Below are 26,565 nucleotides of genomic sequence, written 5' to 3'. Positions count from 1 at the left end.
CTGCCTCAGCCTCCCAAGTAGCTGGGATTACAGGCATGTGCCACCACGCCTGGCTAATTTTTTTTGTATTTTTAGTAGAGATGGGGTTTCATCATGTTGGCCAGGCTGGTCTCATACTGACCTCAAGTGATCTGCCTGCCTCGGCTTCCCAAAGTATTGGGATTACAAGTGTGAGCCACTGCGCCTGGCCGAGACTAGATAATTTATAAACGAAAGAGGTTTATTTGACTCACAGCTCAGCATGGCTGGGGAGGCCTTAGGAAACTTACCACCATGGTGGAAGGGGAAACAAACATGCCCTTTTTCACATGGTGGCAGCAAGGAGACGTGCCAAATGAAAGGGGGAAAAAACCCTAATGAAACCATCAGATCTCATGCGAACTCACTCACAATCATGAGAACCAGCAGCATGGAGGTAACTGCACCCATGATTTAATTACCTCCCACCGGCTCCCGCCCATGACATATGGAGATTATGGGAACTACAATTCAAGATGAGATCTAGGTGGGGACACAGCTAAACCATATGAACTATTTAGCTCCTACACTACACACCTATATAGCAGGTTACTGTACTAAATACTATAGGCAATTGCAACACAATGATAAGCATTTGTGTATCTAAACATAGGAAAGGTACCATAAAAATATTGTATAAAAGATAAGAATGGCATACCTGTATAGAGCATTTACCATGAATGGAACTTGTAGAGGTGGAAGTTGCTGTGGGTGAGTCAGTGAGTGAGTGGGGAATGAATGTGAAGGCCCAGGACATTCCTATACACTTACCATACTAGGATGTTACTGTAGACTTTATAAGCACTATATACTTAGGCTATGCTAAATTTATTTTTAGAAAATTTCTTTATTCAGTAATAAATTAACCTCAGCTTAATGTAATCTTTTCACTTTATAAACTTTAAACGTTTTTAAACTTTTGACTTTTTTATAATAACACTTAGCTTAAAACATAAACACACTGCAGAGTGCTACAAAAATTCTTTATATTCTTATTCTCTAAGCTCTTTTCTATCTTTAAATTTATTTATTTAACTTTTAAAAAAACTTTTTTTATTAAAAACTATGACACAAACACCCATATTAGCCTAGGCCTACACAGGGTCAGGATCATTAATGTCACTGTCTTCCACTTACACATCTTAACCCACTGGAAGGTCTCCAGACGCAACTACACGCATGGAACTGTCATAAATGATAACAATGCCTTCTTCTAGAATACCTCTTGAAGAACCTGCCTGAGGCCATTTTACAGATAACTTTAATTTTTTTCATAAATGGAAGGAGTACACTCTAAAATAATTATTATAAAAAGCATAGTATAGTAAATATATAAACCAGTAACACAGTCATTTATTATCATTATCAAGTATTATATCCCTTACATAACTGTGTGTGCTATACTTTTATGCAACTGGTAGCACAGTAGGTTTGTTCACACCAGAATCACCACAAGCACATGAGTAATGTGTTACACTACAACATCATGACAGCTACCACACCTCTAGGCAATAGGAATTTTTCAGCTCCGTTATAACCTTATGGGACCACCATTGTGTATGCAGTCTATCATTGACTGAAATGTCATTATGTGACACATGACTGTATATTCTATTGAATCTCCCTTTCTCATTCCTCAAAGACATTGTCAAATATCAGAAAGTCTGGTCTTTTTGAAACTTTAGGCTCTTATCCAGTTGAACACTCCCTTTTTTCTGGCTCAGGTTGAACCACGAAAAGGGGCATGGTCTGCTCTTTCTTCCGTGTTCCATGCTTTCTGATTCTTGCGCCTTCCATCGTTAGGGATAAGAGGAGGAATTAGAGGAGAAAAAAGGGCAAATGCTTTTGTACTTAATGACATTTATGGTTGTCCTCTGAATGGCAGATGTCCAGATGCTGTCTGACTCTCAGGGACAACGTGTGAATTCTTCATAAGGTTGGTTCCCTGACCTCTTACAACCCTTCCTCAGCTTATGCCACTAAAGGCCCACCCTTCAGCCTCTTGCTGCCAAGGTCCTAGTGATCAGACTTCCTATGTTGGGCACTAACAACATGATTTGAGCCAGGCTACCTTTCAAAGCATCCTATTGGCCCAAAGAAATCTTATTCAACCTTGACATGCCAAACTGAGATTATAGGTTCTTCTCCTTCTTACCTTTCTTGCTCCAACCCCATCTCCCTTCAACCACAACTGAGGAACAGATTGCCAAGACCTGCAGTAGTCTAACTAGGGAATGAAATCCCAGTGTCCCCTTCTTACCTGCATTTCTAGCTTTATTAGTTTGGGATTCAGAAGCTCCCAACCAGACCAGAAATTCATGACTCCAGTGAGTCCTCCAATCTTCAGACTACTTTATAAGGCCTAGACAGGTGGGTGATAGGGTGCTGGTAGCTGGACCAGTTCTACTAAATCTTATAAAGGACTGTGTTGGGGGTTTCTGAGGGACTTTCTCTAACATGCTATAATACTAAATACCAGTTGCTTTCAATTCTCAGTTGTGTCCTTCATTGAGGCCACAGAAGTCTCGTTCAGTATCCTTTAAACATTAACAAAAGTGCAAACCAGAGATAACCAAAATATCAAAAGAAAACTGTTGAATATAGTACATTCATATAAATAAATATAATTTGGTGTTAGAAATCTTAATCCAGTTCTGCATTTATTGACATGGAAATGTTCTTGATTTATTCCTAAGTGAAAAATATTAGTTACAGAACAGTATGTTTCTGTATATTCATATTTGCTATTATGTAAAAAAAGTATAGAGTAATATATACCAAAATATCATAATGCTAGGTCAAAACTATTGCCTGTGAGCCAAATATTGCCTGCCACCTATTTTCATAAGTAAAATGTTACTGGATCACAGCCATGCCAGTGGCCGCTTTTCTGCTACAAAGCAGAGTTGAGTAGTTACAACAGAGACAGTATAGCCACAAAGCTTAACGTGTCTTCTGGAGCTGTATAGAAGTTTACCAACTGTTATTGTAGATGATAGAATCATAAGTAATTTTAATTTTTTAAAATGTTTGTCTGACTTCATTTTTAAAATTTTCTGCAGAGAGCATACATTTATTGCATAAAATATGTATCTATTATTAAACCACTGCATCCTGATTAGAAAATCTTATTACATTGGTAAAATTAAACTCAAAAGCAAATCTTACAAGTCAAATAATAAAAATTTGATTACAGCTTTCAAAGTTCTAATTCAAAATATAAGACCTACATTGTAGGTAGAATATTAATTTTTTATTGTTTTTTAAATTAAGACCTATGAATGGACATGACTCTTCCATATGCCAACAGGATTGGTTTCTTAAAACTTCTTTTTAGAGCTTCTGGTATGTTCTTTTTGTCTTAGCATATTAGTCTTCTGAGGCTGCGTTTGAGTAATGTAGTGCTAAGTTTGATGAATAAGGTGGATTAATTTGAGTAAAGATTTTGGAGTAAGAAATAAGGGTGATACATTTTGAAGACTGATTTTCTTTACATGGCTTATGAACTGGACATAAAAGGAGTATCAAAGAAAAGAGTTTTCGAGTGTTTGGAGCTTTGGAAAATAAATGAATCAGTATGGAACTTCCCAAGGACACTACTTTGAAGAAATAAATTCACTTGGATGCATAAATTATGTATATTTGTTACAATGAACAATTCTGATGTAGCTAAGCAAATTCTGCTTCAAAATCCTGTAGGATAAAACCTTATAAATGTGTTTGAGTAATCAAGAAATAATTAGGACAGTCAGAAAACCTGCTAATTAACATTAGGTGAGGGAATACTTGAAAATGGAATTCATCTTAACCAGAAGTTCCAGAAGACATGCATCTTTATTAAAAGAAACAGAAGTAAACAGTACATTAATTAAACTTTCAAATACACAAAGAGGTTTTTAAAATACCAGGAAGGAATGAGGAATAAAACAATGGATTTTCATTAAAATATCAAGCAATTAAGATGAGAAATAATAAAATTAGGCTTTGAAGTTTAGACGTTTGCATATTGAGAAAGAATGCCACTATTCAAATATATAAATACATCAGTGACTTTTCAAATTTTAGGATCTGTTTTATTGACTAGATAGTATCTATCCAATAACAGAATTTCCTGAATAGAGTAAAATCATATACACATTTCCAAAGTCAATATTTTTCCTTAATATTCTCAAAGATTAAGACTCTGGCCTATCTGAGAAAAAAATTTAAAACATAATTTATCTGAATTTTAGATCATGTAAGTGTTAAACATACCATACATCTCAATTTTAAAAGGGAAGTGTCTGCCCTTAGTATATATTTTAATAGTTTTAAGATATTCTCTGCCTTCTGGCTCAATTGACCTCTATAATAATATCTCCCATTACACTTGTTGCCAGCTCTATGCTCAACTACCAAGTATTCACCAAGAAAACCCCAAGATTTCGAATACCTAGGTATTTCCTCATGTTTCTGCTTCTAACCATTCACTTCCCACTCATTTTCAACCCTATTCTATGCTTATCTAAATCTGACCTTCAAAACCTTCAAAATGCCACTTCCTTAATGAAAAATGTCTCGTTCTTCCCAAGCAGAAGTAATCATTTTCTGCTCTATGCTCTCATGCCTCTTACCAGTTTCTGTTGTAAATTAGAGATCTTTGAATGACTGTCTCATTTTCTCTTGCTATGCTGTAATTTTCTCATAGTACATACTTACTTTATTTACTATTCTCTTTAGTGTCTAGCACATTGTCAGCAATTAACATATTGTTAATATGCACTTGTTAATTCACAAATTACCTCTTTGAAAACAAGATATGAAAAGGAAATATTTTTCTTAAAGAAATAGGAACAGAGAAAATATATAATTTTATACATCTTCTCAATATAACCTAAATCAAATGATTGTTGAACAGGATAGATATTTTCACTTATGCCAAATAAATATACTTTAAAAACTAACCTACAATTGTAAAACGAAGCAACTGCTATTTCACATCTAGGGTGACTGTTGTATACTTTTATGTCACTAGTGATATATTAAGTCCTCCTTTTGTGCTGAAATATTAGTGTACCACAGACCGATCAGTTAGAGAAAACATCATGCTCATTTATACCACTTACTAATCCGTGGGACATTATTTAATTTTGAAAAGGCTCGGTTTCCTCATCTTTAAGATAGGAATAATCATTTTGAGCCTTACCTATTTCACAAGTTTTCTGTGAGAGCTAATAAGACAATGTAAGTCATAGCACTTTGTAAACTGTAAAGTTCTATATAAATGTAAGGGTTTATGAGGGACATTAGTATAAGGGACATTATTAGTAATATGAGGGAATGAGTGAGTCAATGACTGAAACAAGTCAGATTCTTTTAGATCGAATTCATATGAAATGCTTGAAGCAAGGAAAGACTTTTGTATGTAATAACTTTAATTTTCATCACAAGAAACTGAGTAATTCCAAATATTAAGATTACTGAATTATTTTGCTGCTTTATGAGTTCTGTAAGATTGCAGATTCAATCTGAGGGATCCTTATAGATGAGAGGGTTCCAGGCCTAAAATATTCTCCAATCTAATTTGCTGACTATTACCAATTAGGAAGAATGATTTTATGTCCTTCTCTCACACTGTAGAGGTCAGTTTAATAAAAGTCTAAGACCTTTTCCATCATATTTCATGTTGTCCTGAAGTTTTAGTACACTCACTGAAAGGGAATATGGAATGCGCAACCTAAGAGTTTAAAAGGATCTCAGCATTCATTTATTCTAAGTAACACCCAGATTTGAAATCCCTCCATAGCACCCTGGCTGTGTCTAGTCTCAACCTGAATGGATCCAACTGAAAAAAAGGATGGAAATCAACAACTGATTCCTAAATCAATTAGGCTTTTCTTTATATAATATTTTAGTAGAAATATGATCTCCCATCATTTGCAATGTGTCCTAAAAGCTTAGGTTTACCCATATACAGAACCTTGTAACATACACACAGAAACACACACCACATTGCTGTTGCCTAGTCTCTCCTTCCCTCTTAGTCTTCTAGGCCAATGGTATACAATTCCAAATTAGCTAGGGCAATTAGCAAATATATTCTCAGATTTCATTCCCTTTCTCTCTTCATGAGAGTTAATCAGCATATCTATAGACATTTTCTAAAAGTACCAGGTCTACTAGGATTAAATGTTTGATGGATTTTGCTGTTGCTTACAAAGCCCCAGTTTCTTTCCCAAAGGAGTCACTGAACAGAGACTGTCTTGAATAGCAAATGAACCTCAATGAGTTAGATTCTGTTAAAGTCACTCTGACTCTCATAGCCTACACGTGGGCCTTGAGGATTATAAGCATTTAGTAGCTACATGATCCAACTGCCAAAGTGTCTTTAAATGACTTGGCTAATCTTCATATTGTGCTTATGGTTAATGTCATTATTTAAAACTTTTGATTTAGACTGGCAGTAATTAATAAGCATAATGAATGGAATCTTGGTCTCTTATATTTTGGATAAATTGCATTGCCATCCACAGAGCAGCAAAAACTTAGCTAATCATAACCAAAATTAACCATGTTTCTTCTATCCCACAATCCAAAGCTAAAATTTTAGCTTGGTATACAAATTAAAGTTTAACTTATCTCTGTCATAATTAAACGTAAGTAGTCAAATGAAACTAACATGGCCTAATGGCTTATTTCATGTTACCTTCATATCATGTAATTGTATCAGACGGTAGGTGGTTTTGTTTAATAATAAAGAGTTCCTTGTAGCATAATTTACAACTGAAGGATGTCAGATAGAAACTTACCTTCTCCAAGTGGGAGAACAAAGTCATTTTTCATAAGTCATCCTTATCTTGGGATGACCTAATATCAAACTGATGGCATAGTGTTCTGTTTGATTTAAACATAGAGGTTGATTTAACCTTTATAAACTGAAATCTATGCTGCAATAAAAACTTCACATAAGAATCAAATTTCTATTTTTAATTCCTTTATGGTGATTTATCTTTGTTTATATGATATATGAGGCTTCAATAAGATCTGTCTGTGTTTCTCTTAGAAGATAAAGGGAAGTTAAAAGCCAGCAGTTCCAGTCAGCCGTCAAGCTCTGAAAGTGGCTCATTTCTCCTCAAATCTGGCACAACACCCCTGCCACCTGGAGCCGCCACTTCTCCCTCCAAGAGCACAAATGGAGCTGCCGGTACTGTTGTTGAATCAGAAGAAGAAAAAGCCAAAAAATTACTTTATTGTTCACTATGCAAAGTGGCTGTGAACTCCCTGTCACAGCTGGAGGCACACAACACAGGTTAGCAGCTATCTTTTGCATTTAAATAATGTTTATAATGAAACCCAACTTTTCCCATCAGAATACCATATCTTTTGTTGTTCAGACCTTAGGGTTGTTCAATGCTTCTCTACTTTTTTGATTCAAAAGAGTGATTTTAGAAGAGTATGATCATATGACTTTGCAACTAGCAAGACAAAAGCAGCTTGGAGATCAAACTTGTCCTATTCTTTATTTTCCTAAAAACATCTAATACTGTCTAAAACTCATTTTGATGAAGTGACAGAGATGAAGATAAATATTTATGCACAGTGTTCACTGCAATACACTTAAAAGAGAAAAAAAATGGAAACAACCTAAAGCCCACCAGTAGGGAAATACTGAATAAATTATAGCAACCCAATATGATATATGTTAATCAGCCATTAAAACATAATGATCAGAAAATATGTACATGATTTGTTACGTGAAATTTTTAGGATATTTAATTAGTATGATCCCCATTTTGAAAAAAATTTTTAGTACATTAAAAAAAGAATCTGACAAGAAATACCCTAAAATGATAATAGTGGTTACCTCTGAGTAGTGAAAACATGAGTAATCTTTATTTTCTTATGTTTCTCTATATTTTCTGTATTATATACTCTTACATTTTTCCATTTTTTACAAAAACGTGTTAAACTAAAAATCAGCATTAAAGTGATCATTTAAAAAAAGCATTGGGAATTTTAGCCTGCAGGTAAACTTCTCAAGGATAAGAAAACAAAGAGCTTTGTATAATTCTTGGATAGCTATTTAATATGTGTCTCTTTCTGTCTTAGGATCTAAACACAAGACCATGGTTGAAGCTCGTAATGGGGCTGGTCCAATTAAATCCTATCCTAGACCTGGATCAAGATTAAAGATGCAGAATGGCAGTAAGGGGTCAGGACTACAGAACAAGACATTTCATTGTGAAATCTGTGATGTTCATGTTAACTCAGAAATTCAACTCAAACAGGTAACGTATCCTGAATTAGTAAACATTGTTGTTTGAGGACACCACTTGACTGTGTATCTTCTCATCTATAGAATGGTTTTTACCGTGCTCACGGTTAAGTTGACTAACTTTTGTAGGATGCAAACAATATGCAACATACAGGTGCTACGTGGAAGAAAAAGTCAGTATGAAATATTTGAACATCTACTGTTACTATATGTCAGGTTCCAGGCTAGATGTTGGAGAGACAGGAACAGTAGTCACTGGAGCCTACAGTTGAGCAGGAGCTTCTGGTAAGGTGAGATGATAAGCCTGTCTTCCAAAGGCTCAAAATCTGATCAGAGAGAGAGAAACTCATCAGTAACAGTGTTAATACCAGGCAAAATCTGATAAGGGCTATAGAGAACAGGAGACAGACAGAGAAGCATTACAATTGAGGGAGGAATAAGTCTTAATTTAGAAATCATAATGATTTTACCCACACCATCGTGGAACTATGGACCTAGAGTTGGCAATGGAGAAAACAGCTACCTAGAAATAAATTTTACATGGAATAAGACTCACATTTCAATTCAGCTAATGCATCAAACTTTTTTCAGCACATTTCTAGCCGAAGGCATAAAGATCGAGTTGCAGGGAAACCACTGAAGCCAAAATACAGCCCTTACAACAAACTCCAGCGGAGCCCAAGTATTCTAGCAGTAAGTTTACCTCACCTGCTCACCTGTTTTGTGGGGCAGCCTTGCTGGGTTGGGCAGCCACTGTGGGCACGGAGGGCGTAGAGTCTAATGGTCATGAAAGGTTTCGAATTTAAATAGCCCTCACAGACAGAAGTTTTAGATTGAACTGCTTAGTTCTGCTATAGGACAACTTACTTAGAAAACAGAAACTGAACCTCTTTAACAGCTAATATGTTACTCTTTACCAAGTTATTTTCAAAAGACAATCCTCTTTAGCATATAAAGTAAAGTCTCAAGAACAAGGACAAATGATGCCTCAGGAATCCTGGGATGTTGAACTTGGAAAGAGGGATTTCTTTCATAAAACAAAAATCCATCCATTTAATTTAATATCCTCATGCTTTCTGTTTTTTTGGTTTTTGTTTTTTAATATGGCATGAGAAGGTAAAGCAGTGTCCGTATGGTGTGCTCTCTCCATTCTAGCAGGCATGTTGGTAATTAGCCTGTTATGCTCTCAATATGTGCTATTTTCAGTGTCTTTGCAAAAACACCTAGGGACTCCAGCAATAAGTGTCATATAAATACCAAGATGGATAGATTTCACAATCTCCCTGGGACTGGGCCCAGTGCAGTGTTCAGTCTGAGGATGAAGCTAAACTTGTCCAGCTGGAGGCAATTCTGAGATTACCTTCCAGCTTCTCCAAAGCCTCTGTCTGACGCTGCAAGCAGGTGTTACCTGCATTAAGCAAATCCAGCTTGCAAGGCTCCTCCTGATTGCAAGAGAGAGAAATTAAGGATTGATTTCTTCACAGGAGGATTCCATCCTGGCATTCTGTTAAATAGAGAGTTTCTAGCCCACTTACAATCATTCTCAACAACAGAGATTTGATTTAGCTGTGATTTTTCAAGGCCTACTCATTAAGTAGCCAGTGACAGAGGTGTGAACTGACTGTTTTCTTGACTCTTCAGGGTCCCTAAAGTACTGAACTCATTACCTAACTTCAATGCAGCTTATCTCAGAGAAGGGAAGGATCACACATATTCTTAAAAAACAAAACAAAACTCTCCAGGCCTCATCGTGGTTTAAGACAAGCCTGAATTTTGAATTGAACTTCATCACCTAAGCAGGAAACTTGTGGGCATGTTTTTTTCCTGGTGAGCAGCAGCATAAAATAGCTTTAGACTGTATTCAGAGGCCTTTCCCTGTGCCCTAGCACACCGGAGCAAAGACCACCAAATAAAAGAAAGCTGTGCCATGAGCCACTGAAACCAGCACTGTGAACGTAATCATTTCTCGACTTCAGAGGGTGAAGATTTTCAAAATTAAGACTTCTTAATGTTGGTGTTTTACTTATGAAAAGATACCTGTGGTGCGGTTATTCAAAAACAGTATCTCCACCCCATTCCTGGTTTTCTCCCTCCCTTAGGCAAAACTTGCATTCCAGAAAGATATGATGAAGCCTTTGGCCCCAGCCTTCCTGTCCTCACCTCTCGCAGCGGCAGCCGCCGTGTCCTCTGCGCTGTCACTCCCACCCCGGCCCTCCGCCTCGCTCTTCCAAGCTCCAGCCATTCCTCCAGCTCTTCTGAGGCCTGGACATGGGCCCATCCGCGCCACTCCTGCCTCCATCCTCTTTGCTCCGTACTAACGTCTGCAAACCCCAAGACGTTTGAGGCCAGTAGGAAGTTGAGAAAGAAAGCCACAAGGATTCAGCAAGTTAAGCAGTTTGTGTTGCAGCACCCCCATTCACTCACAAAATGCAGCCTACCACCCAGCTCCCCAATTCCAAAGAGAAACACATCACTAGATTCACGAGGGCTTTTAGAGACCGCTCCTATAATTTAGTAATCTGAGCAGCATAGGCTTTATCTCCCTACTTCCTCCCCGCCACCCCTCCCTCGCCACCCCATTCAATTTGTGTATCTCAGATATTTGATTTCTTGAACATATGTTGGTCAGAAAGAAAAAGAAAGAAAATCATTCTCTATTTTTCCATGGGTATGATCTGGCTTAAAACAATATGGAATATTTTCCTGACAGACTTGAAAACTAGGATCTTCCTCAGATGTCTGTAAATAACTCTGGTATCCAACTGAGTGTATTCTAGTGTGGAACAAAAATCAATGAACACAAGTGCTTACTTGTGGATACCATCTTACCAACGGATCACAAAGTTCTCTCTTTGGTGTACTGTTGTTGACAGGGATTGTGTACTGTTTCGACCCAAGTACTGTTGTATCCTGTGTAGTACTAGATCTGTATCTCTTGTCTGAATTAAACATTTTTAGTTGCTGTGTAAATGTTAGGAAGCAAAGTAGCTTTGAATTTTCTCTTTAAGAGAACAAAAGATAAAGTAATGTATTTTCTTTATTTCACATTTTATTTGGAGATATTTAAATGAAATAGAAAGCCATATAACATAGCTATAATTACTACCTGTTTGCTATTTTTGTTTAACTTATTTTGTAGCTTCCTCACTGGTTTGTGTTGCTAAGCAAACGTATACAAACAGAAAAAGAGCTTCCTAAATTGCACATTTTTGCACCTCTTGTGCATTCTGCAAGAAGACAATGAATCCATGTATTTCTATATAAGTATCTTCTTCATTTTTAACCTGTTTTCATTTGTAATGATGCTACATAATTTTGTGGCTCCCTAATGCAATAATGTACAGAAGATAAAAAATTTATAATTGAACAATTTGTCTTTCTGTTCACTGAATATATTGCAGGTCACGCTCCCATGCCCCCCTTTCTAAACCGATATCAACTAGACTGGAATGTTTGTGATATCAGGGGCAAGAGTTATCATAAAACAACAAAATAGAGTGAACTCTTTTAGAGCATCTATATCTGCAACCTGTAAATGGTAAAATGTCTGTGTATTTTTTTAAATGTACCTTTTCAATAAAAGTACAAAAAACAAAATCTGTTTGTATTTTCAATGTTTTTTTTTCTCCTGAGACACCTTCAATTTGAAATCATCTGATGAAAGACTTTTAGTAGGTGCAAAGATTGCTTCTTACATAACATTTTTAGCTCTTGTTTGCAGCATATTTGTCATGTTTATTCATTACTGTTCACAGCATCTGCATGAGGTGAAATTTTACTGCCATTTTCTCTTTGAATCTCCAAGAAGTTGGGCCAAAGTTGTTGAATTACCCAAAATCACAGTAGCAGCCTGCAAAAAACTTTGGACTAGAATTTTTTTTAACTTACTGTGGGTCCTCTAAATCTCTAGTTCATCTTTTATTGATGTCCATGGCATTTATGATCTCTTTTCAGATAATTTTATTCCACTTCTCCTTTGCCTTCTCCAATCAGCACATTCTTCTTCCACCTCATTCTGTTGCTTTTAAGTATAAAGATCAACATATCGCTGTTTGTTCTGGTGAATTATTGCTGCTTACAAGACTGCTCTAAAACTCAGTAGCCTAAATATAGCCATTTGATAACTAGTTACATCAGAATTTCATGGGTCAAGAATTCCAGCAGGGTTTGGCTGGGCTGTTCTTCTCTTCCCGGTGGCATCTAATAGAGTACTTTTGTTAGTATTCAGCTTTCAGGCAGGCTGGATTGGAGGGCCCAGGATGACTTCACTCCTATGTCTGCCCAGTCAAAAATGACTGGAAGGTTGAGCCTTACTGGAACAATCTACCAGAGGGCCTCCATGGGTCCTCCCCAGCATCCTCCTTGTTATCTCAGGTAGTTACATAGTAGCAGAGAGAACAATTTAAGAGTCCTGGGTAAAAATCAAAGCCTTCTTAAGAAATGGTGTTGAAACTCCCAGCACATCTTCTGCTGCATTCCATTGATCATGCAAGTCACTAAGACCAATTCAGATTCAAGGAAGAAAATTAGACATCATTTCTCAATATGAAGAAGAGAAAGAATTTGCCACCATCTTTAATCTACCACACTGTTATAGAATTTGGAGAGGAGTGGCTACAAAACCATTACAGATCCTGTTTCTCCCTACCCTACATGCAAAACATGTCAGTTTTTAAAAATGAGAATTAGGGTGGGACTTAGATTCTCATTTCTAAAAATTTAAGGCCAGTAGGTGGCAGTGTAGCTGTGATGCATGGCTTCATGACTTCCTCTATGAGTTTAGCTAACTGAAAATTGTTGGTCTTAATATTTTGGTCTTATAATCAGGTTTCTTTCAGACTTTAGTAAGATTTCAGTTTGATATTCAGAATTTGGCATGTTTAAGAAATATGACTCATTTGAAGTCTAACAATACTAGTTACACTTAACCTTGGTTGGACCTTCAGTCATGATTTATAGACAGCATGCCCTGAAGGAATTGTGTTTCCATTTAGCACTTTGGAGTACTTTTTATTTTTATTTTTAGGGACTTCAATGGCCATGATATTTTGTTTACCTTTCATTATCCTATATTTCATTAAAGCTTACTGCAATCCTCAAAAATTTATAAATGACAGTACTTAAATAGACTCAGGAATTTACTGATTAGATTTATAGAGTTAAGGTTTGTTAAAATTACCATATGGAAGAAGTACAAAAGAATACCAGTTAATTAAAATGAATGCTTTCAAAAGAAGCCATGTGCAACTTCAAGCAATTATTTATAAAACACTATTAAATGCATATATGTCATCATCCACCCTAATTCTGAAGTGCTAGTGTGGGTCAACCCTGGAAAGGATACACGTATTTGAACTAACACCTATTCCTATGCTATTTCTAATGAGAAAAGAGTGCCATTCTACTTCACTTATTGTGAAAGTTAAAAAACATACTGCTTCCTCTGACACAGTCTAGTTCTGGTCTCTGTAGAATCGAAAAACTAGTCTCAGGTAGGGTTGCCAGATAAAACATAAACTACCCAGTTAAATTTGAATTTCAGATAAACAATGAATAATTAAGATAAACAATGATAACATAATTCAGATAAACAATGATAAACAACGGATAAAGATTAAGTTAGCATCAAGGCCTATACACCTTGATGTTTTAAATAATTTGTAGTACAATATTGCACATAGCAGAAGTCTGTTTCATAAATACACATGCAATATTTGGGACCTACTTATACTAGAAGATTATTTGTTGTTTATCTAAAAGTCAAATTTAAGTGGGCATCCTATATTTTTATTTGCTAAATGTAGCAACCCTTTTCTCAGGAGGATTTCTCCTCATCTCAAGAACCATGATGCTTCGGGAGAGAAACAACCTCTTGAGTATTAAAAACAAAATAATGAGTTTTTTAAAGGTACATTAATATATACTCACAAATAGGCAGAGGAAGGAACTTGCATGAAGTAAAAGTCAATGACATATTGACTTTGCATAGGACCAGCAAGGCGGAAAATGTAACTGCAGATGCCTCTTACTGAAAGCTACAGTGATACCTGTTTATCAAAATTAAACCATTGTAAAAGGAAAAACAAAATTTTAATTTATCTTATTCACCAACCACAGCACCCTTGATTTTCTTTTCTGCCCTAAATGAATTCTGGCTTTTCAGAGCAGAAATAGATATGGTCATGTCGAATTTTTCTCTCAGATAGTGTTTAAAAAAAAAAAAAAAAAACTATACTGCATTCAGTGTCACTGGGAAAGAGAACCAAGAAAATTCCCACTGGAAAAACGAACAAACAAAGGAGAAAGACATGACAGCATCAGGTGGAAATCCTGTTGTGCAGACTCCCAAAGGGAGCCTAAAGAGACTGACCAAGGAGATTGAATTTGGGAATCTTTTGGAAAATGGGCACCCACTGCCTGGGGTACCATCAGGGAGAAGAAACTTGTGGGGAGGAAAGAGATGTCCAGGAGCTGTTTGACGGATAAAGATTAAGTTAGCATCAAGGCATATACACCCTAGATGAGCACAGACATCTTCAGGTGACAGGGTGAAGGATATCATTCCACCTCTGCAGGTTTGTGTGGATTCTGGCCTTCCTTAACAGTGTTTCTTCCATCTGATCCTTGTTTTGTTAATATGATGGCCCTCGATGTCAGAGGTGACATGTCTCTTTGGAAAAATATTAGTTTCTAGTACCGTAGTGGGTTGAGGAGAAGCTATGCAGTGTAAGAGCAAATTCCACAGGGGATGCTATGTTTGCCTCCTTCCCTCCTCCGTGTAATTAGCTCCATAGGGGAATTCATCAAGGACATGTCATTGCAGGTTCTCAGCAGCTATGGAGTGTGACTTGGTAATTGCCTTTACGTATTTGGCTAACATTTCTAAAGCCAGATTGGCTAATGTATTCTTCTATTCCTAGCTAAGTGCTCAAAATGCATAAAATCTCTGGTCGTCAGAATCCCTTCTGTATGCGCAATGAAAATATCTTCATGTCATATTTTTCATTTTAAGAAGTCACTTAACAGATAATTGGACAAACTTGACATTAAGCATCTGCTGTTTATTTTTATTATAGTGAAAAATTAAAATTAGGATAAGGCAGAAATAAATAAGAAAAATACATAATTTGCACTCAAAGACCTGAATTCAAATCCTGATCATGTCATACACACATTAGTTCAGTGATCTTATGTCAGAAAAATATTGTATTTTGTTTCCCCCAAGCCTCAGTTTTTCACATATATAAAATAGATATAATAGTATTCAACTCACAGGGTGATTCTGAGAAGCACATATAATTAAACATGTGAGAATGTTTTTTGTACATTATCACATGTTGTATACATTTGCATAGTAAATGGATAAATCAAATCAATAATTTTTCTGATTTTAAATTTGAAAATTGTAAGATTCTCTCAAATTAGCCAACTTTTTGCTACCTTGCACTTATTTATTTTATTACAGGTTCAGCGGGTACATGTGTAGGTTTGTTTTATATATAAATATATATATATACACACACACACACACACATATATATATGGCATGATACTGGGGTTTGGACTTCTAATGAACATAGGACCCAATAGGCAGTTTGTCAACTTGCCCCCCTCCCTTCTTCCCCACTTCCCCACTTATGGAGTCCCCAGTGCCTGCTGTTTCCATCTTTATGTCCACGTGTACTCATCATTTAGCTCCCAAGTGAAAATATGCAGAATTTGATTTTCTGTTTCTGTGTTATTTCACTTAGGATAATGCCCTCCAGCTGCACCAATGTTGCTGCAAAGAACATAATTTCATTCTTTTTTATGTCAAATTAGCCAATTTTAAGTCTTTAGTGGTGACCTAGACACAGAGAAAAATTTATCTGTAAAGAAGAAATAGCAAATTCATCAATTGTATCTTTTATGCTCCTAGTCTCAAAGGTATAATCCAAATTCAAGTAATAGGACAACAGAACCAAAGTCAATGCAAAATGTTTGCTTATCACAAGAATGTTTGAATTTTATATCTTACATTCCACATAAGAAAAACATAATCTCAAGTTTTAAAAAATAAAAGCTTTCTTACATTGTAAAAAAAAAACACAACTCTTGTTATGAAAAATAAAATACTCATCACTGATGTAAAAACTTGTAAAACACAGTGTAAAAATACTGATGTAAAAAACTTAAAATATTATAAAGAGTATTTAAACATACAAAACAAACTATGGAAAATATTTACAATTCATATGCCATATAAAGGTTCATATTCTTACACAGAGAACTCATAAAATGGTGAACTCTTTTATGAGAGTAAAAGAGGGGTAGGTGAACTCTTTCAAAAAAGAAATTATCTAATAGAAAACCAGACAAAAAGGCAAACCAAAAAAGATAAAATATACACAAATGCCTAACAGGAAAAGATGTTCCTCTTTACTTAAGTAATATGAATGAAAACAACATGTTTTTGATCTAGCATATTAACAAATTTTCTAATTTTTTTAAACCTGGTATTAAAGAGGGTAGGGTAATAGACATATCCATACACTGTTAGTAGTAATGAAACTTGCTTCAACTTTTCTGGAAGGATGGTTGGTCATATGTATCAATCATCATGTTAGTTATGCCTAAGTTTTGGCCCAGAAATTCCATGTCCAAGATTTTATTCTAAGACAATAACTATGTAAATTTAAAAAGATTCTTGCACAAGTATGTTTTGAAATAGAAAAAAATAAGTTCATGCCTAGGACAGGAGGAAAAAAAACCTAGGGAACCAACATGCAGTGGGAAACAACAAGGCCATTAAAAATGACAACATCTCCAATTATTGACATGAAAAGATATCAATGATATGTGTCTAAGTGGGGAAAGTAAATGGTTATAGAATGCATCCTGAGTGTGATCAGATTCACGTTTTTTGTTTTTTTTTTTTTTTTTTTGGAGTTTTGCTCTTGTCACACATGCTGGAGTGTAGTGGTGCTGATCTCGGCTCACTGCAACCTCCACGTCCCGAGTTCAAGCGATTCTACTGCCTCAGCCTCCCAAGTAGCTGGGATTACAGGCACCCACCACCACTCCTGGCTAATTGTTTGTATTTTTAGTAGAGAAGGGGTTTCACCATGTTGGGCAGGCTGGTCTCGAACCCATGAACTCAGGTGATCCGCCCGCCTCGGCCTCCCAAAGTGCTGGGATTACAGGCATAAACCACTGCACCTGGCCTAAATTTTAGAACTGTACCTGTGTGTTTGTATTTTTGCATGGAGAGATGTCTGATAAAAGTGGCTAATTCCCACTGATAAAAGAAGGTATCCTTGAGTTGTAGATTTCTCTATGGCTTTATATTTTGATTATAATTTGTGGTATAGTTTGAATTTTTTACAATGAATATGTCACTGTTTCAGAATCATGCAAATATAATCAGTTGTCCCACTGTAATAAAAACATATACTTTTCACTTATAGTGACAGAGCAACAATTTCAAAGGACTCTCTGAAATTATAACTAGAAAATAAGCATATAATAAATATCAAATAAGAATGGTTGATTATAAATATAAAAAGCAAGTTGAGACATTTTGTGTTACTTTAGATTTTTTTTTTCTTGAGAGATACTGTTTTCCTTACATGTTGAGAAACTGTAATATGGTTACTTTGAAAGAGGAAACACCCAATTTGCTTAAATAATGCAAATTGCCTCTTGAGGCCTATGACTCTCAATGCCATTCACATGGACTTTTCCCATCTTTCTCCCAGGTTCTGGGCTTTTCTCTTGCCCCAACAATGCCATGCTTTTTATAACTAAGCACCAGTTTTTCGGGAATTGCATAACCAGTGAATAGATTCATATGGCTCTATTTTTAAAAACTGAGAAATTGTGCCTATTTATGCTAATAATGACATTATTATTAGAATAAAATACATTTGTCTTTTACTGTTGATTGGAAGTGCATTTGTACTATAAAATATACAGTTTGGTGAACTGGAAAAAAAAAGGCAGCCTTTCTTTTTCCTCTTTGAGATGCCCACCATCTTAGGCATATTTGTCTGACATGAAAAGAGCACAGACTAGAGAAGTGCAAATAGCTGGTAAAATCTCCTTGAAGAGCAACTGACAACATTTAACCTACAAGACCCAAAAGGTTCAAATGATAAAAGGATGATGTAAAACACAAGCTCTCTTTCCTTCAAGGAGTCGGAATTCCATTCGGATGCCCTCCCTAAGAGAATTCACAATTTGGATGCCAATGATTGTTTCACTTTCCACTAAATATAAACACATGGCACATATGAGACTGAATGTTAAAATCAAAGCTTGCATGATAAATAGGAGAACCCTCTAGTGAAGAAACACTTTGCCTTTTGATTTCTAGCTCTTCAGGATAAAGATCAATAGACTCTTCCTCACGGCTCCTGGTAATGAGAGTCTCTCCTGAGATGCAGTATCATTATGGATAGCTGGTAGCCAAGTTCACACCTTTGTTAAAACAAAAGGCTAGCTTTAACTCTCACTCTTAGAATTCCCAACATGGCTGAGCCCATTTTAAAATCAATATAGTGGGCAGCTAAGCACTGAAATTAGTTTGGAAGCAGAACACCAAGCAAGAGTGGAAAAGTACCACTCTCAGGCCAAAGAGCAAGAACTTTTCAATAGGGTGGTTGTTTGCTTCATCTACCGGCAAAAAACATAAACTGACCCACTAGTCACTGAGGTGCAAAATACAACCTGGATCACAGATTCTCAAAGATAGTGGGTAGAATAATCACCTGGAAAGATTATTAAAATGCAGATGCCAGAGTCCCACCCTAGAGATTATTATTCAGAAAGGTATAAGTGGCTCCCAGAGATCTGCATCATAGCAGGTGCCCCCTAGTGTAACGAAGAGAAGGCAGAACAGTCTAGCTCGTAAGATTAAAGAAGGCTTTATTAGCTTCATTTAAAAGGACACCTATTATACTGCTGCATCTAGGCAGTGCTGTATGTGAGGCCCAGATTAAAGCCATAAAGATTTCCAAAGATTATACTGAGTAGACCCAACTTCAGACTAGGGCTTCAAGGAGGTCCATCTCAAACAATCAAATATTTTTTGGTAAACAATAAAGATTTTTTAATGCCCTGGGAATCAATTCACTTGTTTCCCCATTGCAAACAGAATCTTACATAGAGCCCTTACTGTAAAAAAAAAAAAAAAAAAAAAAAAAAAAAAAGGCTGGGCACAGTTGCTCATGTAATCCCAACATTTTGGGAGGCTGAGGCAGGTGGATCACAAGGTTAGGAGATCAAGACCATCCTGGCCTACATGGTGAAACCCTGTCTCTACTAAAAATACAAAAATTAGCTGGGTGTGGTGATGGGTGCCTGTGGTCCCAGCTACTCAGGAGGCTGAGGCAGGAGAATCACTTGAACCCAGGAGGTAGAGGTTGCAGTAAGCCGAGATTGCGCCACTGCACTCCAGCCTGGTGACAGAGCGAGACTCCACCTCAAAACAAAACAACAAAAAAAATAGTTTATAATATAGAAGAGGACCCAGTGAGTCGAGACAAGTAAAGGAACCAGATAACCTCTAATTCAAGAATAGTAATAAAAGAAAAGTGGTTTCAGGTATTTATGAAAGATTTAGGCTAGTTCTTAGGTAGCAATTCTAGAAAACTAAGAGGAGGATTACTGAAGGTGGCTTTCAATGCAAGGTCTCTAAAATTTACCCATTACTATTATGAACTAGGCAAAGCATGACTTTATCTAAAGGACAATCAGTAATTGAGAACACAACTGAAGGAACTTCTCTGTCCTATGATCCTAATTTCTTAATAAATCTACTACAATAATACTAAAATTTGGCTACAATAATACTTGATTTATAACTCAGGGGATAAGGTGTTCGATGTAAGCTTATTTTTTATATACATGAATCTTAGTCCCTTCAGAACTTCATTTCTCTTGGTTTTATTTAAACTTTTGACTGGAACACTTTCTAAAAGTTATTACCTATGGTATTGCCTGTGCAGTATATTATAGCAAGTATATCATTTGCAACATGATATACTGGCTAGAATCTTTTCTTGATGAGTCAAGTTCATCATTGAAACCATTATTTGTAGCACATATGTGGATGTCATATAGTCATGGAAAAAACAATGAACTAAAAATCCGAATTTCTAAATTTTTGTCAGCAGAACCAATACTTCCTGGTCATGTTACCTTAAGCAAGTTTGAGACTCCATGTCCTCCTCTATAAAAAGGGAATAATACTATTTGCCTTGCATTTGCCAAAATGTATTGTGGAGATCAAATAAAAACAATTATAGTTAAGTGCTCAACACATTTTTAGCTTTCTATCTTTGGCATGTCAGGCACTGCACATAAACAGACAAGGAATCAAGGCTCACAGAAAATAACTTTTACAAATTGATCCCAGGCAGCTCATGTCATCTCCAGTGCTCCCCATGACTTTGCTATATCACTGTTAGAGCATCATATTCCACGGCCAAATCCTGGAAACCATTTGTAGAAACATAGAGCTTGTGAACTATGTACAGTGGTTCCTGCTGAGACATGACATCTGAGTTACAAAAATGAATGGAAAATGAATGGAAAAGAGCTTTTAATTTAGTACCATTCAACTGTCACTTATTGTTTATATCAAACACTGAAAAGATGGTAAACAGATGATTCCCACCTTCTGGTTTCTTAAAATGCTGGGAAGTAGAAAAGGAAGAAGGGCAGTGGAGAGGAGGAAGTGGCCATGAAAATAAACACATATGAACATTATTTCGATGTATGGTAAGATCAAAGGGAAGATAACTAGCCTAGCTAGGCGGGTGGCATATGTGTGGCATGAGTAGGTGCTGAAAAAAACTTCCTGGAGATTCAGGTAGTTAAAATGGCAAGAAGAAAAGGCATCCAGTGAGAAAGGATGGCATGAAGATAGTGCAGTGTATGGGGAGAACCAGAGCAGTTCACAGAGCCTGAAATGAGAAGCAGGAGAGGTACAAGGAGGCTGGAAGGTAGATATGGATCAGTCATGAAGAGCTGTACACAGTGGTCTATGCTAAATCCTGTAGCTTGTGGGGATTGCTAGAGGTTCTAATTGGTACTAATATGATGGGATTTGCATTTAGGGAGATCTTTCTGGCAGCAATAAAAGGAGGGATTGGAGGAAGTTATATGGATCAGAGAAAGAGTTATGAGGCCATAAGAATGGCCTGAACTAGGGCCTCAGTAATAAAAACTACGAAATGTTTTGGACAACGAAAACCAACCAGCAGCAGTAGCAGCAGTGATGACAGCATAATGTTCATAATGTTACTACACTTGAGGCATCTCAAGAGCAAGAACCTGGGACCTGGTACTAGGTAGAAGCTCACCTGATACTCATTGAAAGAGTTTATTTTTATAATCTCCATGTATCCAGCATGATTGTAATATTCTCTGAGTTCAACTGTTTTTGTTTTGTTTTGTTTTGTTTTGTTTTGTTTTTTTGAGATGGAGTCTCGCTCTGTCGCCTAGACTGGAGTGCAGTGATATGCTCTCAGCTCACTGCAACCTCTGCCTCGCAGGTCCAAGCAATTCTCCTGCCTCCACTTCCCAAGTAGCTGGGAGCACAGGCGCCCGCCGCCGTGCCCAGCTAACTTTTTATTTTTTGTAGAGACGGGGTTTCATCATATTGGCCAGGCTTGTCTTAAACTTCTGACCTTGTGATCCACCTGCCTCGAAACTCCCAAAGTGCTGGGATTACAGGCATGAGCCACTGCGCCTGGCCCTATTTACTTTTATAATGCATAATTTTTTTGTGTGTCAAATTGTAGTCATTTTTTACCCTTTTTAGTTTCTATGAATGGAGAAACCAGAGAAGCAAGACTGTTAGAACTGTGTGTAGAAAAGGGACAGAGCTCCCAGAGCAGCCTGAGGGATGCTCCCAGAAATAAAGTGTACTAGAATCATCCTAGTCTTTTTGACATCTATTTTGGCTGCTCAACAGCATCTTTTTTCTTTCTTACTTTTAGTTGTTCCATAGTGTTTGTAAGTTGAAGATGTCATATCAATGATTTCTGGAAATTTATTATGAATCACTATTATAACATGAAAATAAATCATAATCTTCTTAATTCATTCTACCAACTAAAACGTGCTAGGTGCTGTCCTAAGAATACTCAAATAAATGAGACTCACACCTGGCTCTGAAGGAAATTATTAAGACTCCCAAAGAAAGCAAAGTCAATTATTGGGGTAGTAGGCTCCTTTTACCTGCATTTGCCTGTTTGTTTTAACTTGAACTGAATTATTCTCCTTCTGGTAATGCTGAGATGAGTTTAATCTAGGAGCTCTCAACCTAGCTGAGAATTACCTGGGAAGGTTCCAAAAAATATCAAAGCCATGGCCTTATCATTAGATCAACTAAATCCGAATCTAAAATGATGAGCCCCTGGCATTGACATGAAAACAAAGAGACTCCCCAGGTGACCTTCATGAGCAGACCTAACAATCATCAAAAGGTTTAAAACCCTGTGTTATTCAGAGCTGATGAAGGACCACAAATACAAAGCCTAGAGGCATTTGGTGCCCCAGATCACTTCTATTTGAGAGCAAAATATGTCTCCCAAGCTCAGGGAAAAAAATAAACAAACCAGCTAAGTGGGTGTGTGAGTGGTGAGAGAAGAGAATATATTTTGATTAAATGATGTCTTGCTTTTCTTAATCAGATTATCTTCTGATTTCACCCATGTGTGGGCTTCCAGACCATTCTCATCTGGCGTTGTGTCCATGAGAACTTGGAAAGAATAACATTTTTATTAATTACTAAACTTCTGATGGAAACGAACAAACTCTAGAAACTAGTCTGCTAAAATGATTGATCTAAAGTTCCTAAAGTGGTCCAGAGTAATCTGTTCCACCACTGATGTCAGTACAACAACAAAAGAAATTAACTCCCCACAATTGACACATTCCTGTACGGTTGGCTCCAAAAATTACCAGAGGAATTTTTAAGAATATCTTATTATAAATTAACAATTTATAATTGTATAAGTGTATGGGGTACAAAGTGATTTCATGATTTATAAATCCAATGTGGAATAATTAAATCAAGCTAGTTAACATATTTATCACCTCAAATAAGTAACATTTTTTATGGTCAGAACATTTAAAATTTACTCTCAGCAATTTTGTAATGTTCAGTACTCTTACTATTAACTATATTCATCAAACTGTTCAATAGACCTCAAAAACAAAAAGAAAAAAACAGTATTCCTTCTGAGATTTTGTACCCTTTGGCCATCATCTCCCCACTCCCTCCACCCCCCAGCCTCTGCAATCAGCATTCTACTGGGAAATTGGCATGTATTAAATTTATGAAAATCATGAATTGGTTTTCATGAAATGGCTTTCTGATCGCATAGCAGTATTTGGATACACTAGTCCATTTGCTATATGTTTATGGTGATGAAGGTAGGGAAAGATGATCTCACATATTTAATAAATAGTAGTAAATGATGACTGGAGACACTAATGCTAAAAAGTCATGGGTGCTTCTGAATCATGATGTTTGTTGAAGTCTCAAACAGGTTTAAAATCATCTCTATCTGCTTTGAGTGTGAATTTTGCTTCCATGGGGTGATGTCATCTGGTTTCCTTTCTGAAACCTCATGCCATTATCAGATTCTGTAAAGTGAGCCACAGGGGGAACCTCACACAGAGCATGACAACAGCAGGACAGTAATCATATTTTATAAGACAGAGACTCTCTCCCTTTTTTCTCTTTCCTTCTTTTAAATTTTGCTAGCCAAATACAAATCCTTGGCAAAGGGCTTTCTCATTTAGGGACATCCCTGATAACTCTAATACGTTGTGCTCCGGCCATGACTGTCTCAGAAAAATGTGGGGGGACTCCCTTTTCTGCATCCCTTAGAACATTTTCTAAAATAAAGCTGGAAACATACATTACAGACGGAAATGCAATCCTGTTCACCAAGAACTCCATGCTTGGACTGACTCCTGTTACAGAGCCCCATGCAAATTAGCCACTGAAGAGAGAAACCAACAGGTAATGGAAGGATGCCCTGCACGTGTTTGCATACCTTCACACCCGAAAGTTAAGACCCATCATCTGTGAGTGCCAGGACCTGGAGGAGGAGAGCAGGTTTCCAGCCAACTAAGAAAGCTGGTGGATGTAAGCCGCCTGGTATCCTCAAACAGGTGGAGCTGCTGTGGGGGCCTCCGCGAGCAGGGAGGCAGAAGTGGGGACTGACTTGCTAGTAACTGAGGCAGCAGGCAGTCATCCGCAGGTGTCCCAGTTGGTGTTGATTCCACGCAACCTGCTCCCCTACTCTCACTGTCTGGAGACGTAGGTAAAATAGGGCTCATTAAAAGCAAACACAGGCAGTGGAGCTAAGCTATTAGGCAATGCTGGAACTTGACAATCTAGGATAAGTCAAAATCCTTAGAGGCAAGACCAATTTGGCATTTAGGAAGATCAGGAGTCATTTTCGACGAGCAGGGGGTGCACTGTTTCAGCTGCTAGAGCTTTGACGCTGGTCAGCTTGACTTCCCGGCACAGCTCCCTCCTAAGGGCAGTTCAGTCGATAAAGGGACCCGTCTGGAGCAATTGCAAATGCGCTTGGCTCTAATCTCAATAATCAGTGTGAACCCTCGATCCAGCATGTGTTGAATGCAACGCAGTTTTCTTTTTCTTCTCTAGGAAGCAGATGGGAACCGTTACAACAAAAAGAGCCAAACGAAAAAGAAAGCCTGTGGTTTTGCTGCCCCTGCAAGTAAGTGGGAAGCAGTTTCCTGCTTTCTCCAGAGATGCTTGGAAGAAAATAGGATGTTCTAGGACATAAGTCTGAAAAGGTAAACAAGCCATTTAATTAACTGAACCACTTTGGAGCAAAAAAACAAGGAAAGGATGAGATTAAGTACAAATCAATACAAACTATAGAAATATGAGATTCTTATGGACATAATGTTTCCTCCCAAATTGTATACTGGCCTCTGCCCCCTCCTATCACCAACTACCCCAACATAAGGGTGCCTTCTCCCAGGCAGGAGCCATTTTATTGCTTTAAACAAGTGTGTATAATCCCGTTAGACTTTGGTTTCAGAGGGCCCATGGCAGGTGTGCCCCTGAATCCCAGGACCTAAAACCGTCTTAGTATTCTTTGAACTGTGCCTTGCACAGTGGCTTCCACAATTTAGTAAGTTCCTTCTGACTTGATTGTGGGGATCATGAAGATGAACTGCTACCATTTTATTTAGTTATTTTACTTGTTCCCAGGCGATGCAGAGAGGCAGTAAAATTAATTAAATCAACACTCTCCATTACCACTCTTGCTATTTCCCCAGAATAACTTGTCACTCTCTAAGAAAAAGAATTTTTTTCCCCAAGGCTGTTTTAAAATGATAATACAACCTCTGCTACAAACGCAGGAGGGCTGGCAGTAAGATGTGCAAACCTACCTTTCTAAATGTAATTAAACCCATGTAGCAAGAATGTATTTTGGAGCCATAGTTTTCTATTGGGTTCAGGCATATTTAGGCATATTTGGAGAATTTGCAGGGAGGAACCTCTTTGCAGAGCAGAGCAAATGGCCTTCTCTCACATTCAGCGGCCCCAAAGAGGAAGGGCCCAAAGGGCCCCTGGCAAGTGAAGAAGGAGCTGTGGGTTGAGGGGCTTACCCTGATAGCAAAGCCTTGGAGAGGGAGACAGTTCTTAATCTCTTTGGCTCATAGACCCCTTTGAGAACCTGCTGAAAGTATTGGTATTGGACCCTGTGCAATACCACAGAAAACATTTACATATGCATTTACAACACTCAATTTCTTACACCATACCGGATGCATTCTCGGATTCCAGGAAACCTATCTGTGGATCACCATCAATGGTTCTGTGGACTCAGAGAAACACTTTCCTGAGAGTTTCTGCTTCTCAAGAATTGACTGGAAATAGCTCAGCATCCCTACCCTGTCTCCAGCCGACTTCCCTGGATACAGGTCTGGTCCTGGACAGTAAGGAGGCCACTGTTCTCAATTCAGTAACACACTGACCTCCTAGTGACACTCCTTTGGCCCCCTTGTCTAGATTCATTCCAAGGGGGAAGATTTGGTCTCCCCCACTTCACCTCAGGCACTCGTAGGACAGCCACCAGACCTGGACATCTACGCCCAGCAGAGAGGTGGGACAGTGCACATGCCATGGAGGTGCCACACATGTGGAACACTTCTGGGAGAACCCACCAAAACCTGGGGAGCTGGGAACTTACCCAGGCAAGGGCCCTCTAGCAAGCCAACCAAATGTGAGTATAATGGTACAGCGATCT

General features: G+C 37.4%; 1 protein-coding gene across 3 annotated transcripts in view; it reads left to right on the top strand.

Annotated features, from left to right (window-relative positions):
* The window catches only part of ZNF385B (zinc finger protein 385B), a 572,754-nt gene extending 560,890 nt beyond the window's left edge, over nucleotides 1-11,864 (top strand). For all 3 annotated transcript variants that reach the window (XM_011966298.1, XM_011966300.1, XM_011966301.1), the window contains 4 exons: nucleotides 7,061-7,306; nucleotides 8,107-8,285; nucleotides 8,864-8,965; nucleotides 10,372-11,864. In XM_011966298.1, coding sequence (XP_011821688.1) covers nucleotides 7,061-7,306; nucleotides 8,107-8,285; nucleotides 8,864-8,965; nucleotides 10,372-10,590 — 746 coding nt within the window. In that variant the 3' untranslated portion in view covers nucleotides 10,591-11,864. The remainder of the gene's footprint in view (nucleotides 1-7,060; nucleotides 7,307-8,106; nucleotides 8,286-8,863; nucleotides 8,966-10,371) is intronic.
* The last annotated feature ends 14,701 nt before the right edge of the window (nucleotides 11,865-26,565 follow it).

Source organism: Mandrillus leucophaeus, unplaced genomic scaffold (genome assembly GCF_000951045.1).
Source record: "Mandrillus leucophaeus isolate KB7577 unplaced genomic scaffold, Mleu.le_1.0 Scaffold754, whole genome shotgun sequence".
Taxonomy (NCBI): Eukaryota; Metazoa; Chordata; class Mammalia; order Primates; family Cercopithecidae; genus Mandrillus; species Mandrillus leucophaeus.
This window is presented reverse-complemented; position numbering and strand designations above follow the sequence as displayed.